The 16,727-nt window shown below is 44.3% G+C and overlaps 1 protein-coding gene across 1 annotated transcript in view; it reads right to left on the reverse strand.

Annotated features, from left to right (window-relative positions):
• LOC122541251 (complement C4-like) overlaps positions 1-16,727 on the reverse strand; it is a 129,226-nt gene that overhangs the window by 42,081 nt on the left and 70,418 nt on the right. Inside the window, exons 23-28 of the mRNA XM_087979483.1 lie at positions 16,265-16,348; positions 14,021-14,224; positions 12,847-12,922; positions 10,330-10,486; positions 8,401-8,511; positions 2,584-2,752 (exon numbers count right to left, since the gene is read on the reverse strand). Of these exons, the coding sequence (XP_087835609.1) occupies positions 2,584-2,752; positions 8,401-8,511; positions 10,330-10,486; positions 12,847-12,922; positions 14,021-14,224; positions 16,265-16,348 (801 nt within the window). The remainder of the gene's footprint in view (positions 1-2,583; positions 2,753-8,400; positions 8,512-10,329; positions 10,487-12,846; positions 12,923-14,020; positions 14,225-16,264; positions 16,349-16,727) is intronic.

Raw genomic sequence — 16,727 nt, forward strand, 5'->3', positions numbered from 1 at the left:
AATTGCTATTAATTTCCCAAGTCTATCCACACCTTTACCCAACTGTTCATAGAGTCATAGCATGGAAACAGACCCTTTCGGTCAAACTCGTCCATGCTGACCAGATATCCCAACTCAATCTCGTCCCACCTGGCAGCACCTGGTCCATATCCCTCCAAACCCTTCCTATTCATATATCCATCCAAATGCCTTTTAAATGTTGCAACTGTACCAGCCTCCACCACATCCTCTGGCAGCTCATTCCATACATGTACCACCTTCTGCGTGAAAAGGTTGCCCCTTAGGTCTCTTTTATATCTTTCCCGTTTCACCTTAAACCTATGCTCTTTAGTTCTGGACACCTCCACCCCAGGGAAAAGACTTTGTCTATTTATCCTGTCCACGCTCCCCCCCATGATTTTATAACCTCTATAATGTTACCCCTCAGCCTCCGATGCTCCAGGGAAAACAGCCCTAACCTATTCAGCCTCTCCCTGTAGCTCAAATCCTCCAACCCTGGCAACATCCTTGTAAATCTTTTCTGAACCCTTTCAAGCTTCACAACATCTTTCCGATAGGAAGGAGACCAGAATTGCATGCATTATTCTGTTTCTGTGCTGTGACCTCTCCCAGACAGGTTCCTCCAAGATCAGTTGTGAACTTCACTGTTTGTTAATTTTCCCAGATGCATTTCGATGTCCAGCGATACATGAATTCAACAGCAAAGGCAGTAACTGCTAACTCTGACAGTTAGCAATGTAGGTTTCTTTCTCTCTCTCTCACTCTCCTGCACTGACCTTACCATGTGCTTCCTTTGTCTGTTCTTCTCCCTTTTAAAAGTGTTGTTGTTTTGACTTGTTTTATCTCCAAAATTCCAAAACAATGCAACAGCATATAAAAAAGTAATTGCTGCACCTGGAATTCGAGGAATTCACCTCCAACAACTAAAATACTTCAAAAAAGGAGCAGCCTGTTACAGCCAGAAATTTTTCCTGTCCTCCATTTTGGATTACCCAGAATCCTTTCTTCTCTCCCTTTGGGTTCCATACCCACCTCTCCTTTACTCCTTACCCCCTCCCCCGACCCCACCTTCTGCATAAAAAGCAATGTTTCCCAGGTACCATCAGTTCAGAGGAAGGGTCACTGAACCTGAAACGTTAACTCTGATTTCTCTCCACAGATGTGCAGAGCCTTCCCAGCGATTTCTGTTTTTGTTTCTGATTTCCAGCATCCACAGACATTATGGTTTTTATTCAGTTATGAAGAATTATTTGTGGAGTATTCTTCCTCTGTAGATTAATGGATGTGGAAAGTGACTTAATTGAGATATGTAACGCAATAGATAAAAGCACTGGCTCATCAGACAGAGACGACTGGAGGTGATTTAACTGGAGGGTCACAATGCCTCAGGTAAGGGGGAGGAAGTTGTGAAAGAAAGTCCTTTGTCGTAACCTCTCAGGCACTTCAATTGAATATATAAGAAGGAGCCATTTTGTTTTAGAGTCCCTACAGTGTGGAAACAGGCCCTTCAGCCCACACCAACCCCTCCAAAGAGTAATCCACCCAGACCTGTTCCCTTCCCCTATTATCCTACATTTATCCCTGACTAATGCACACATCCCTGAACACTATGGGCAATTTCACCTGACCTGCACATTTTTGGACTGTGGGAGGAAACTGGAGCACCCAGAGGAAACCCAGGCAGACACAGGGACAGCATGCAAGCTCCACACAGACAGTTGTCCAAGGCTGGAATCAAACCCAGGTCACTGGTGCTGTGAGGCAGCAGTGCTAACCACTGAGCCACCATGCTGCCCCTAATAGGGCAGGGATTGTAACCAGGGGACATAGATTCAAAGTGTTTTGTAGGATGATTCAAGCAGGAATTGAGTAAAATATTTGAATTAAATTGAGTTTATTGTCACATGTACTGAGGCACAGTGAAAAGCTTTGTCTTGCAAGCAGTACAGGCAGATCACAGAGTTAAATAGCATAGGTAAGTAAGTAATAGGTAAACAGCGGCATAAACAAAAACACAGGTACAGGCAAATGTTAAGAGTTTGTGAGTCCATCTGGTATTCTAACAACAGGAGGGTAGAAATTGTTTCGGAAGGTGCTCGGTCTGTGGAGCTCCCTGCCTGAAATGATGGGAAAGGCTGCTATCCTAATTGTACTGAAAAGTCCATGGATATCCATGGCATAACCTGTACAGACAGATGGTTGTAAAGTTGGATTTAGTTCCTGAGATCTTCTTCAGCTTCCTCTCGTGTGACAGATTACTAATATTTGAGGTGAAGATGTTAACAGCTGACTGGATATGGAATTTGAAAAAAGATACCTGCTGCGATGTAAAGGTTTGATGACTGTTTAGATACAACATATTTTGTGGGACCGAACAAAGCGGGAGTGAATCCATGTCGCTGCATAAGCCTTTACCATCCTGCCAGCTCTATGTGATCAAGTCACCTTCATAACTTTATTTATGACGTGCTTTTGCATAGGGCTAAACATGCAACACTGTTAAAAAGCCACTTCAAGGACAAAATGCTCCTTCTTCGATATTTCCCACCAGCTCCTACACCAAGATTGATGTTAACCGCTTACCTTTATCATAAATTGCAATTTTTCTCAGTTTGTCATTTGCAATAAGAGCCTCCGAACTTTCAAGATTCACCAAGGCAAGAGCATAAGCGGTAATGGCCAACACGTAGGGTCGCTGGATATTGTCAAGTTCATTTGAGAGGTAGTTAAAAGCCATCTGAATGCTGTTTTTCTGAAAGTACAAAACATTAAGACGGAATTGTGAGGAAGAAGTATTCACAATTTACACCATGGGAATGCTTCCTTTTGGCAGAAGCTTTGAATTCACATACAATGTCCTGGAAAGTACGCTTGAAATGGAGGCTTCCTTTGTCCCTCTGATTTCATAATGCTAACGGCCAGCACCTTCCATTCGACAATCAGTTCAGGAGAGGTTCATTGGTCACACTGGGGCAAAAGCACAAGGGATGTGATAATTATAGATTCACAGAGATGTACAGCAACTTGCCTATGCTGACCAGATATCCTCAACTAATCTAGTCCCGTTTGCCAGCACTTGGCCCACATCTTTCTAAACCCTTCCTATTCATATACCCATCCAGATGCCTTTTAAATGTTGTAACTGTACCAGCCTCCACCACTTCCTCTGGCAGCTCATTCCATACACGCACCACCCTCTGATTAAAATGTTGCCCCTTGGGTCCCTTTTAAATCTTTTCCATCTCACCTTAAACTTGCGCCCTCTAGTTTTGAACTTCTTTACCCTGGGGAGCATATTGGATATTCACACTATCCATGCCCCCCCATGATTTTAGAAATTTTCATAAGGTCACCCCTCAGCCTCCGACGCTACAGGGAAAACAACCCCAGCCTGTTCAGCCTCTCACTGTAGATCAAACCCTCCAACCCTGGTAACATCCTTGTAATTTTTTTCTGAACCCTTTCAGGTTTCACAACATCTTTCCTATCGCAGGGAGATCAGAATTGAATGTAGTATTCCAAAAGTGGTCTAACCAATGTCTTGTGCAGCTGCAACTTGGCCTCCCAACTCCTCTACTCAATGCATTGACCAATTAAGGCAAGTGTACCAAATGCCTTCTTCACTATCCTATCTACCCACAACTCCACTCTCAAGGAACTACAAATCTGCACTCTAAGGTCTCTTTGTTCAGCAAAACTCCCCAGGCCATTACCATTAAGTGTGTAAATTCAGCCCTCATTAGATTAGATTCCCTACAGTATGGAAACAGCTCCTTCGGCCCAACAAGTCCACACCAACCGTCTGAAGAATAACCTAACCAGATCCATTCCCCTACCCTACATTTACCCCTGACTAATGCACCTAACACTATGGGCAATTTAGCATAGGCAGTTCACCTGACCTGCACATCTTTTGGATTGTGGGAGGAAACCAGAGAACCCAGAGGAAACCCACACAGACATGGGGAGAACATGCAATCACCACCCAGACAGTTGCCCAAGGCTGGATTCAAACCCAGGTCCCTAGCGCTGGGAAACAACAGTGCTAACTATTGAGCCACTGTGCTGCCCCTGAATGAGCAGTTAAGGTGATAATCTTGGAAGCCTATCCCAGGTCTTTCCTCAAAACATCACTCATATGATGTGGGCATCACTGACTAGGCCAGCATTTATTGTCCAGAGGGCAGTTAAGGGTCAACCACAATGTTGATGTGGGTTGGAGTCACATCTAGGGCAGACTAGGTGAGGATGGCAGATTTCCTTCCCTGAAGTGCATTGGAGAGCTAGGTGGGTTTTTCGAACAATTGAGAACAGATTCATGGTCATCACTGGACCCTTAATTCCAGACTTTTATTGAATTCAAATTCCACCGTCTGCTCATGCAGGATTTGGAACTGCGTCCACCGATCATTACCTGGATTAATGGTCTATCGATAACACTAGTATGCTGTTGCCTCCTTTATTTTTATGGATTGCACAGGAAGAGAAGGCATGCCAATTGTTAGATAGGACATGCACGATGAGCCAAGGGTGGTACGGTGGCTCAGTGGTTAGCACTGCTGCCTCACAGCACCAGGGATCTGGGTTCGATTCCAGCCTCAGGCGACTGGCTGTGTGGAGTTTGCACATTCTCCCCGTGTCTGCGTGGGTTTCCTCCCACAATCCAAAGATGTGCCGGCTAGGCTGGATTGGCCATACTAAATTACCCCACAGTGTTCAGGGATGTGTCGATTAGGTGCATTAGTCAGGGGGTAAATGTAGGGAAATGGGTCTGGGTGGGCGACTCTTCAGTGAATATTGAAAGCAATGGGTAGGTGTGAATCAAGTGGCTGATTTTTCGTAGATGGCTTCAATATTCTTGAGTGTCATTGGAGCTGCACTCATCTCAGGCAACTGGGGAATATTTCATCACACTCTTGACTTTACGTTCTGCAGGTGGTGGAGAGGCTCTAGGGAGTGAGGAGATGAGTTCCTCTTGTTAGGCCTAATGGCCTGTTTCCACACTGTAGGGATGCTATGAAGCAATGCTACGAAGCAAGAGGCTTACATAAGGTTGAGGAAACAGGGTTCAGACAGAGCAGTGGAGGGATACAGGATAGCCAGAAGGGACCTGAAGAAAGGGATTAGGAGAGGGCATGAAAAATCTTTGGCGGATAGGATCAAGGATAACCCAAAGGCATTTTATGCGTATGTGAAAAACATGAGAATGATGAGAAGGAGGGTAGGTCCAATCAAGGACAGTAGTGGGAGACTGTGTATTGAGTCGGAAGAGATAGGAGAGGTCTTGAATGAGTACTTTTCTTAGTATTTACGAACGAGAGGGACCGTATTGTTGAAGAGGAGAGTGTGAAATGGACTGGTAAGCTAGAGGAGATACTTGTTAGGAAGGAAGATGTGTTGGACATTTTGAACAACTTGAGGATAGACAAGTACCCCGGGCCTGATGGGATATATCCTAGGATTATGTGGGAAGCAAGAGAGGAAATTGCAGTACCGTTGGCAATGATCTTTTCATCTTCACTGTCAACGGGGGTGGTACCAGGGGACTGGAGAGTGGCGAATGTTGTGCCCCTGTTCAAAAAAGGGAATAGGGATAACCCCGGGAATTACAGGCTAGTTAGTCTTACTTCGGTGGTAGGTAAAGTAATGGAAAGGGTACTGAGGGATAGGATTTATGAGTAACTGGAAAGACACTGCTTGATTAGGGACAGCCAGCATGGATTTGTGAGGGGTAGGTCTTGCCTTACAAGTCTTATTGAATTCGTTGAGGAGTTGACCAAGCATGTGGATGAGGGTAGAGCAGTGGATGTAGTATACATGGATTTTAGTAAGGCATTTGATAAGGTTCCCCATGGTAGGCTTATGCGGAAAGTCAGGAGGCATGGGATAGAGGGAAATTTGGCCAATTGGATAGAAAATTGGCTAACCGGTCGAAGTCAGAGAGTGGTGGTAGATGGTAAATATTCAGCCTGGAGCCCAGTTACAAGTGGAGTTCCGCAGGGATCAGTTCTGGGTCCTCTGCTGTTTGTAATTTTTATTAATGACTTGGATGAGGGAATCGAAGGGTGGGTCAGTAAATTTGCAGATGATACGAAGATTGGTGGAGTTGTGGATAGTGAGGAGGGCTGTTGTCGGCTACAAAGGGACTTAGACATGATGCAGAGCTGGTCTGAGGAGTGGCAGATGGAGTTCAACCCTGCCAAGTGTGAGGTTGTCCATTTTGGAAAGACAAATAAGAATGCGGAATACAGGGTTAACGGTAGGGTTCTTAGTGAGGTGGAGGAGCAGAGGGATCTTGGGGTCTATGTTCATAGATCTTTGAAAGTTGCCACTCAGGTGGATAGAGCTTGTAAGAAGGCCTATGGTGTATTAGCGTTCATTAGCAGAGGGATTGAATTCAAGAGTCGTGAAGTGATGTTGCAACTGTACAGGACTTTGGTTAGGCCACATTTGGAGTACTGTGTGCAGTTCTGGTCGCCTCACTTTAGGAAAGATGTGGAAGCTTTGGAGAGGGTGCAGAGAAGATTTACAGGATGTTGCCTGGAATGAAGAATAGGTCATACGAGGATAGGTTGAGAGTGCTAGGCCTTTTCTCGTTGGAACGGCGAAGGATGAGGGGTGACTTGATAGAGGTTTATAAGATGATCAGAGGAATAGATAGAGTAGACAGTCAGAAACTTTTTCCCCGGGTACAACAGAGCGTTACAAGGGGACATAACTTTAAGGTGAAGGGTGAAAGGTATAGGGGAGATGTCAGGGGTGGGTTCTTTACCCAGAGAGTGGTGGGGGCATAGAATGCGCTGCCTGTGGGAGTGGTAGAGTCAGAATCTTTGGTGACCTTTAAGCGGCAATTGGATAGGTACATGGATGGGTACTTAAGCTAGGACAAATGTTCGGCACAACATCATGGGCCGAAGGGCCTGTTCTGTGCTGTATTGTTCTATGTTCTATGTTCATCCAGAGACTCACTGATGATGTTACCTAGTAGGGCGACGAAACGTCTGAAAATGAACCTTCCAGCTCAGCGAGCAAACCTACTTCCAGAACCTCAACCTGAGCTACAAATCTTCTCAAAACTCGCTAAGATGGTACACACTGTGCTGTCTGTGGGCTGCTGCAGGAGGGAGTGAATATTGAAAGCGACAGATAGGTGCGAATCAAGTGGCTGATTTCGCGTGGATGGTTTCAAGATTCTCGAGTGTCATTGGGGCTGCACTCATGACAGACAAGTGGGGAATATTCCATCACACTCTTGACTTTACATCCCACAGATTGTGGAGAAGTTCTGGGGAGTGAGGAGATAAGTTCCTCACTGCCTCAGGCCTGCTCCTGTAGTTTAGATGACTGTTCCAGTCCAGTACTGATCAATGGGAAGATCCAGAATGCCGACCGATTCAATGATGGTAATCTCACTGGAATCCAAGTGAAGATTATTGGAATGCAATTTGTCGTTTTATCCTGTGCAGAAATGACAGGTACATAGCTGTCCACCAGATGTAGCTATTTACGAATTTGGTAATGCATCGAATACAGATATAGAGTCACAGAGTCATAGAGATGTACAGCACGGAAACAGACCCTTCGGCCCAACTCATCTATGCTGAACAGATATCCCAACCCAATCTAGTCCCACCTGCCAGCACCCGGCCCATATCCCTCCAAACCCTTCCTATTCATTGACCCACCCAAATGCCTCTTAAATGTTGCAATTGTACCAGCCTCCACCACTTCCTATGGCAGCTCATTCCATACCCGTACCACCCTCTGTGTGAAAAAGTTGTCCCTTAGGTCTCTTTTATATCTTTCCCCTCTCACCCTAAACCTATGCCCTCTAGTTCTGGACTCCCCGATCCCAAAGAAAAGACTTTGCCTATTTATCCTATCCATGCCCCTCATAATTTTGTAAACTTTTATAAGGTCACCCCTCAGCCTCCGACACTCCAGGGAAAAACGCCCGAGCCTATTCAGTCTCTCCCTGTAGCTCAAATCCTCCAACCCTGGCAACATCCTTGTAAATCTTTTCTGAACCCTTTCAAGTTTCACAACCTCTTTCCAATAGGAAGGACACCAGAATTGCACGCAATATTCCAACAGTATCTATAAAGTCACTAATAAGAATGCTTTTAGCAAAATAACAGCAGCATTCACTTTCCGAAATCGTTAGAACTGAGCCATTGGAATAGTTTGTAGCTGTGAAATCAATGTCCAGGGAGGAAAACTGGACACACAGGAAGCAGAACAGCTCCCTCCCACATTGTGTCATAATCAGAGTTGATATTGACCTGGAACATCTTCTCTTGTCCCCCGTTTTATCTGCATTTGATCTCCACTTGCAACATTGCCATCTCTGCAACAAAGACGCGCGGGAAATATGGATAACGCGGGAGAAATGAGCCTTACCACTTGCTGCTCCTTTTCAGACTCTGGCAGAAATGAAGGCAGGGAATGTTGCAGTGCTATGGTAACGAAGGCAGTCAAGGCAATTTTGCTTTCGGCTCCACCAATTCCACCCTGAAACACACAAATCAGAGGAGGAGAGCTTGGCTGAGCTGACTGGAAGAAGTCCACTTTGCTGATTGTTGATATTGTATCAGAGTCCAGCAGTACACATTCACACGCACATTCACAATTCCCCACATTGGTTTTCAGCTGTTGTCCTTGGAGGAGAGGTTGAATATATACATAGTATGCAGTGAGCCACATGCAGCTCAGAAGAATGGGAGGTGATCACATTGAAATATATGCATTGTTTCAAGACCTTGATAGAGTGAAGCTGTGCAGGAACTGTGGCCAGACAGAAGAACTAGTCCTCCATAATCTCAGATATGCAGGTTGGACATTTAAAATCTTCAGTCACAGCACAGTGAGCCTTCTGAATTTTCAGTTCCAGAGAGCAGTGAGGAGTGCTTCAAAGACTGAGATTTTGGAATCTGGTGGAATAAATAGTTTCAGGGCTGTTTCAGGGAAGGGGAGTTCTGGGATAAGATGAGCCATGATCTGAATAACTAGTTGAACCAGCGAGAAGGAATGGTATAAACCACCCCTACCCAGTTGGCCCTAATGGGTCCAAGGTGGTGTACTGTTTCAGACCAACCCTGGCTGTATGTTCTGAGTGCTTAACATCAATTCAGTGAACATGCTGCCATGTAATACCCGGTGCTGGAAGACTATGGATAAGCGTGACAAAATTGTTCCCAGCAGCACCACAGTTTTCTAGGACAAAGATAAATTGGCCATGGAATTCAGTCTCAAAAGGCATGAGAGCTATTAGTACTCACTTGAGATTCCTTATCTCAGCAAAGCACCAAGTGTTAGATTAGATTACATTACAGTGTGGAAACAGGCCCTTCGGCCCAACAAGTCCACACCGACCCGCCGAAGCGCAACCCACCCATTCCCCTACATTTACCCCTTTACCTAACACTACGGGCAATTTAGCATGGCCAATTCACCTGACCCTGCACATCTTTGGACTGTGGGAGGAAACCGGAGCACCCGGAGGAAACCCACGCAGACACGGGGAGAACGTGCAAACTCCACATAGTCAGTCGCCTGAGGCGGGAATTGAACCCGGGTCTCCGGCGCTGTGAGGCAGCAGTGCTAACAACTGTGCCACCGTGTTGTTTAGTGTATCACGATGGATATGTAAGTGTACTGCTCATGGCATTCATCACTGCTTCATTATGACAAATGCAAACTCCATCTTAACCCATGATCACTTGAAGCATGATAGCTTATTGTAGGCACTTGCTCTGTTGTAACCTAACAGTTTATAGCTAACTTAGCTACTTATGTGTCTGTTCTCAGGTAATGGTTTAAACCTATCCCAGACACTTATGTGCCTATACATGTAAAATGTGCATTTAATAGTTACTTGCGGTAAATGTTTGTTGAATTATTCAATACCAGGATATCCAACACCAGTTTCCTGTTGCAATGGATGTCATAAGCATTGCTGCATCAGGTAAAACACCAGGGCATGGTTGGGGATCAATAGGTGGACAATTGAAGTAGCTATGATGACCTGGAATGTGGGAAATCTTTGCAAACAACCAATAAACATGACTATAACAGCCCCATATCACTCCTGGATTAATGGATTTGAAATCTCATAGGAACTGGGTTCACGTGGAACGCAACTCAAACCATCCATCTGGAAGATTAAGGGATCGAGTTCACACCCTATCCCCCAGGAGTTTCATTCCTTTACTGAAATCAGCGGAGACCAATACCAAGGCTGGAAAAGCAGATCATAAAATACAACTCTCAGTTCAAATACCAAAGACTTGGCATGACTTTACTTGGAGTCAGTGTAAAAGTTCACCGAACCTGCATTTCTCTGTGAATCACTGGTTTGGGATCGACAAAGTATCCGGTTGGCCTCTGACCTTTGACCAAATACAAGGCGGATTGTTGAATGTGCTCTTCGTTGACCTGAATCTGAGTCCGAACAATCGAGAGTATCTTAACCACAAACGCTGTTAGCCTGAAATGTGAGACATTAAAAGAAATAGAAAGATCATTCAGAAACGAGTTGAAATCTGTATTGTTTTAATTATTCTGTTACAAGTGAACCCAAAACCAGAATATTCAATATTCCTCCTTTGAGAATGATGTGTTGTGTCCTGTTTCTGTTGCAGATGGGTGATGCCACAGTGGGACTGAAATGTCTCCTTCACAGAGAGAGTTGGGAAAACAGTTCTGAGTCCTACCCTGGATGTCTTTACTAAGACAGAAGAATCTTGAGTGGGCAGGGTCAGGCTCACACAGACCTAATAGGATTTTGGTTTCGCTTTCAGGTAGTTGGTGTTTTTTTGCTGGCTGTTGGAACTGAAAACTTGAATTCGCTGCTGTGAGAGTGAAGTCTTTAGCAGAGAGACTTTGTCTTAAAAATCAAGAGGACAGATTGTTTCTTTTTGTGGACTGGAGAGAAACAACACATGAGATTAAAAACAGTGTTGCTGCATAGCCTTCATCGATGGTGTATTTGTGGGATGCTGTCTGTATTGGAACAGCTAGTGGTTAAATAATACATTGTCATTTTAGGTATTTCAATCAAATAAAGTCATGCAAATTCTTTGGTATTTGAACTTAGAGTTGTATTGAGAGTTTCAAACTCCCTGCCAGTAGGATTGTACGGGCTGTATTTGATGACATCCTACATATACTTTTGAGCTCCCCAAACCTACTGGGCTACAGACCACGAACTGAAATTTGGGATTTAGCTGGATGGTTCTTACATAATCGGTACAGACGGGATATATTAACTGTGTCTCATTATCTGCTACAAATCATTCTATGTTACTGTTCCTGATGGGAGCATCTGGAAACATTTCCAGAAACATTTCCCAGGGAGATCTGCATCCACTTAGACCCTGGTTGAGTACATTTAAGAATACTTTTTTTTCAAAAGAACAAATTGTCATTAATACAATATATTCAAAAGTTGATGTTAAATGATGTGTGAATCTTTGGAAGAGGAGGCAATGGCCTAGTGGCATTAGCTCTTGACTATTAATCCAGAGACCTAGGCAATATCCTGGAATGTTGGTTCAAATCCCACCATGGCAGATGGTGGAATCTGAATTTGATAATAAAAGTAGATCTGGGATTGAGAGTCTAATGATGACTGTGAAACTGTTGCCAATTGTCAGGAAAGCCCTTCTGGTTCACTGATGTCCATTAGGGAAGGAAATCTGCTATCCTTACATTGTGTAGTCTACATGTGACTCTAGATCCACGGCAATGTGCTTGACTCTCAGCTATCCTTTGGGATGGGAAATGAACAGTGGCCTGGCCAGCAAGGCCAGGATATTCAGATAAATGTGAGGTGCTGCATTCTGGAAGGCAATCCAGAGCAGGACTTATACACTTAATGGTAAGGTCCTGGCGAGTGTTGCTGAACAACGAGATCTTGGAGTGAGGTTCATAGCTCCTTGAAAGTGGAGTCGCAGGTAGACAGGATAGTGAAGAAGGCATTTGGTATGCTTTCCTTTATTGGTCAGAGCATTGAGTCAAAGAGTTGAGAGGTCATGTTGCAGCTGTACAGGACATTGGCTAGGCCACGTTTTGAATATTGCATGCAATTCTGGTCTCCCTGTTATTGGAAGGATATTGTGAAACTTGAAAGGGTTCACAAAAGATTTACAAGGACGTTGCCAGGGTTGGAGGGTTTGAGCTATAGGGAGAGGTTGAAAAGGCTGGGGTTGTTTTCCCTGGAGTGTCGGAGGCTGAGGGGTGACCTTATAGAGGTTTATAAAACCTTGAGGGGCATGGATAGGGTAAATAGACAACATCTTTTCCCTGGGTTGGGGGAGTCGAGAACTAGAGGACATAGGTTTAGGGTGAGAGGGGAGAAATTTAAAAGAGACCTAATGGGCAATTTTTTTCATGCAGAGGGTGGTTTATGTATGGAATGAGCTGCCAGAGGAAGTGGTGGAGGCTGGTACAATTACAATGAAGGGTCTGTTTCCATGCTGTACATCTCATTAACTCTATAATTCTATGACCACATCCTGTGAATGGATTTTAAAAAAGAGTCACTCTAAATCTAAGATCATCTACTTCAATTTCAATCCCAATTCATAGATTACGAAATTTGGGCATGAGGACAGAATGAGTGTCTATCCCCTGACCGCATGTTATTCCTGATGAAGGGCTTTTGCCTGAAACGTCGATTCACTTGCTCCCCGGATGCTCCCTGACCTGCTGTGCTTTTCCAGCACCACATTCTCAACTGCATGTTATTCAAGGGTACATCCAGTAATTCACACTGAATTCAGACACTGAGTGAAATTAACAACCACATTTGTTTCGCGAGAAGAATGGGAAAGATGTGAAACCCACCATGTACTACTGGGGCGATTTAGCCACGCTCCGTAGGAACCATCTGCCTTTTTGAACTCCAGTATTCTATTGTACCCTGAAAATAAAATGTCAGATTGAATACGCTTACTAAATGGCATCAACTGTCTCCTTTATCTATATTACGCGGGTTTTTAGGAACCTATGCAGTAAGGGACAGTTATTGTTGTAAAATACTAGGGTCGATCAGCACTCTTAGGCTGCACACTATGAGCCAATGGCCTGAATTTGTCACCATCATATTGGAGATACAACAGTAACTCACTGATTCACCATTAATTAGAAGGATAGCTGATCTGATTCTCAACATCTATGCCAGTAGCTCTAATGCTCCCAGCCAACCAAAGAACATCTTTAAACTGAAAGATTCCAGTTCCACCTTTAGGGGAAAGAACTGCAGATTTGTACTTTGATTTGGTAAAGGATGCCTTTTTTCCCTATTCAGGCTTGAAATTTAACGCACTGGGGCTAATACCATATTCAGATGCCCAATTTTAATTGACTACAGGAGCTGGGACATCATGTTGAGGTTAGACAGGACATTAGTGAGGCTTCTTCTGTAGTACAGTGTCCAGTTCTGGTTGCCCTGTTAGAGGAAGGATATTATTAAGCTGGAGAGGGTTCAGAGGAGATTGACCAGGATAGTGACGGGTATATAATGTTTGAGAGATAAAGAAAGACTGGTTTTGCCGGGATGTTTTTCATTGGAGTGTAGGAGGTTGAGGAGTGACCTAGAGGTTTATAAAATCATGAGGGATATATACAGGGTTAATGGCAGGTACCTTTTCCCTAAGATGGGGAATTTCAAGGCTAGGGGGCATATTCTTAAGGTGAGAGGAGAGAGATTTAAAAAGAACATGAGGGGCAATTTTTTTTTTTTACACACTGTGTGGAATGAACTTCCTGAGGAAGTGGTGGATGTGGGCACAGTTAGAACATTTAAAACTCACCTGGTTTAGCAGGAAAGTTTTGGAGGGACATGGGCAAGGAGCAGGCAGGTGGGATTGGTTTAATTTGGCATGATGTTCAGCATGGACTGGTTGAATGGGAGGGTCTGTTTCCAAGCTGGATGACTCTATAACAATGAGTGCTCACTCTGTAGCTAAAATATAAACATAACCATTTTGGTTAAACATCCAAATAGTGGAGACTCCACCTGCTTCGATATGTTGAATGGCTTCATCTTTCCTTTCAGCTTTCAGGTTGAGCCACTGCTCGCTTTTATCTAGATACCTAACAGCAAAGACAGTCGGTGACATGTACATTGATGTTTGCTCAGCGCACCCCTTGGGCTGTCGGATGAGCAGGTTGATTCCCTCTGGCGTTAAACAGTTCTCCACTGACTCTCCCATCATTTCACCTGAAGGAAAAAGAAGATGGAATGGGAAAGAAGCACTTTAGTCACTGAACACAGGAGCACCAGGGATCTTTCCAAAGACAGCATTGAAGAACAGCAGGCAGTTCCTGGAATTAAACGTTGGTAGTTCCTGAACTTGAACTCGCACTTGAGCAGACACATGCACCATCTGCAAACTGGTGTAATTCTCAAAGGCTCCCCTTTCGATAGCACCTTTTAACTTTGCAGCTTAGAAAGACAAGTTTCCCACCAAGTCACTTGACTATGAAATGTATCGGTGCTCTTTCACTGTCACTGGGTCAAAGTCCTTGAACTCCTTCCCTGAGCGTCTCTGGTTATCCTCCACCACAACAGCCCCTGAAGGTGGCTCACCATCGTCTTTCGAAAAGCAATTTTTATTTTTTTTGTAACAGCACAAATTCAGGCATCTCAGCCCAGCTAGGAGAGAGCGAGGACTGCCGATGCTGGAGAGTCAGAGTCAAAAAGTGTGGTGCTGGAAAAGCACAGCCGGTCAGGCAGCATCCGAGGAGTAGGAGAATTGACATTTCAGGCACAAGCCCTACGTTGCGAGCGTTCCTGATGAAGGGCTTATGCCCAAAACATTGACTCTCCTGCTCCTCTGATGCTGCCTGATCTGCTGTGCTTTTCCAGCGCCACACTTTTCGAATCGCAGCCCAACTTTCCACGCCAACCAGATCTCACAAACTGAACCAGCCTTATCCCTCTAAACTATTCCTATTCACAGACCTGTCAAATGTCTTTTAAATGTTGCAATTGTACCTACTTCTAACACTTCCTCTGACAGCTCATTTCATACATATATCACCCCCTTTTTAAATCTTTTTGCTTTCACCTTAAATCTCTGTCTTCTAGTTTTGGACTCCCCTACCCTGGGGAAAAGACCTTGGCTATCCCACCTTCTGTGTCCCCCTCATGATTTTATAAACTTCTACAGGATCACCCCTCAGCCTCCAATGCTCCCACCTACCTAGCATCTACTCATAACTCAAACCTTTCAGTCTCAGTAACATGCTTGCAGATTGTATTTGCACCCACATTATGAATAGGCAATAAATATTGTGCTTTCTCATGACATTTGTATGCCAGAGATTGACAAGTGTTGAGAAATAGTAATAATTGTGAGTTTCATCAAATGGAAGCACATCATAGAAATGTTGGGATTTTAAATGGTCTTGAGCAGGAAATAAAACAGAAAACATCTTCCAAACAGAATGCACCATTCTTTTCCTCCCCAGCATCTGTATCACACTTTTGCTTTCAGCTAAAGTATAATTATTCTGCTATTAACACCTTCTCTGGCCCAATGCTTTATCTTTTCTTCACAAGCATTCCCACTGCCTTTGTTTTTAGGTTAGATTCCCTACGGTATGGAAACAAGCCCTTCGGCCCAACAAGTCCACACCGACCCTCCAAAGAGTAACTCACCCAGACCCATTCCCCACATTTAAACCTGACTAATGCACCTGACACTATGGGCAATTTCCCATGGCCAATTCACCTGACCAGCACATCTTCGGATTGTGGGAGGAAACCAGAGCACCCAGAGGAAACCCACACAGACACAGGGAGAATGTGCAAATTTCACACAGACAGTCGCCCGAGGTGAGAGTCGAACCCGGATCCCTGGCGTTGTGAGGCTTGAGTGCTAACCACTGAGCCACCGTGCCACCCCAGGCCTGTGATACCTGTGATCTTTAATCACCCCTTCCCCCGACCTTCCGTTCTGTTCCACTTGTTCCTGCTCATGTTCAGCACAAAACCCTTCACTTTCTAACCTCTCTTCAGTTCTGAGGAAGATTCCTATTGGGCTCTCCACAATAGCTCCGTATCTCTCTGCACAGATGCTGCCAGGCTGATTGAGTTTCTCCAACACTTTTTGCTCTTAGTTTCAGGATGGTATGCCTTGGGAAAGGAGGAACTACAGTGGGACAAGATGCTGAAGAAAAGCTCACATAATCTTCAGTGATAGTCACAGGATGACCAATTGCAGATTTCCTTCTTCAAAGTAAAAATGTGGTTTACCTCTGGCACGAATGTAAAGGTAGGAATTGGTGTCTGGAACCATGTTGGAAGGTATTTCTTCAAAGATCTCATAGGCACTCCTCCCTAATGATGATGAAGAAGATAAACAATTTCAGAAAGATGGTCATGGTGCATCTTGTTAAAAATCACACAACACCAGGCTATAGTCCAACAGGTTCATTTGGAAGCACTAACTTTCAGAGCGCTGCTCCTTCATCAGGTGGTTGTGGAGTATAAGATCGTAAGACACAGAATTTATAGCAAAAGGGTTACAGTGTGATGTAACTGAAATTATATTTTGAAATAGATGTGGATTGTTTGTTAAGTCTCTCATCTTTTATTCAAATCATGGTGCATCTTGGTTGACATAGACTCATAGAGATGTACAGCACAGAAACAGACACTTCAGTTCAACTCATTCATGCTGACTAGATATCCTAAATTAATTGAGTCCCATTTGCCA

The sequence above is a fragment of the Chiloscyllium plagiosum genome, unplaced genomic scaffold (assembly GCF_037043375.1).
Source record: "Chiloscyllium plagiosum isolate Xiang-an unplaced genomic scaffold, Cpla_swu_hap1 HiC_scaffold_35, whole genome shotgun sequence".
NCBI classification, from domain to species: domain Eukaryota; kingdom Metazoa; phylum Chordata; class Chondrichthyes; order Orectolobiformes; family Hemiscylliidae; genus Chiloscyllium; species Chiloscyllium plagiosum.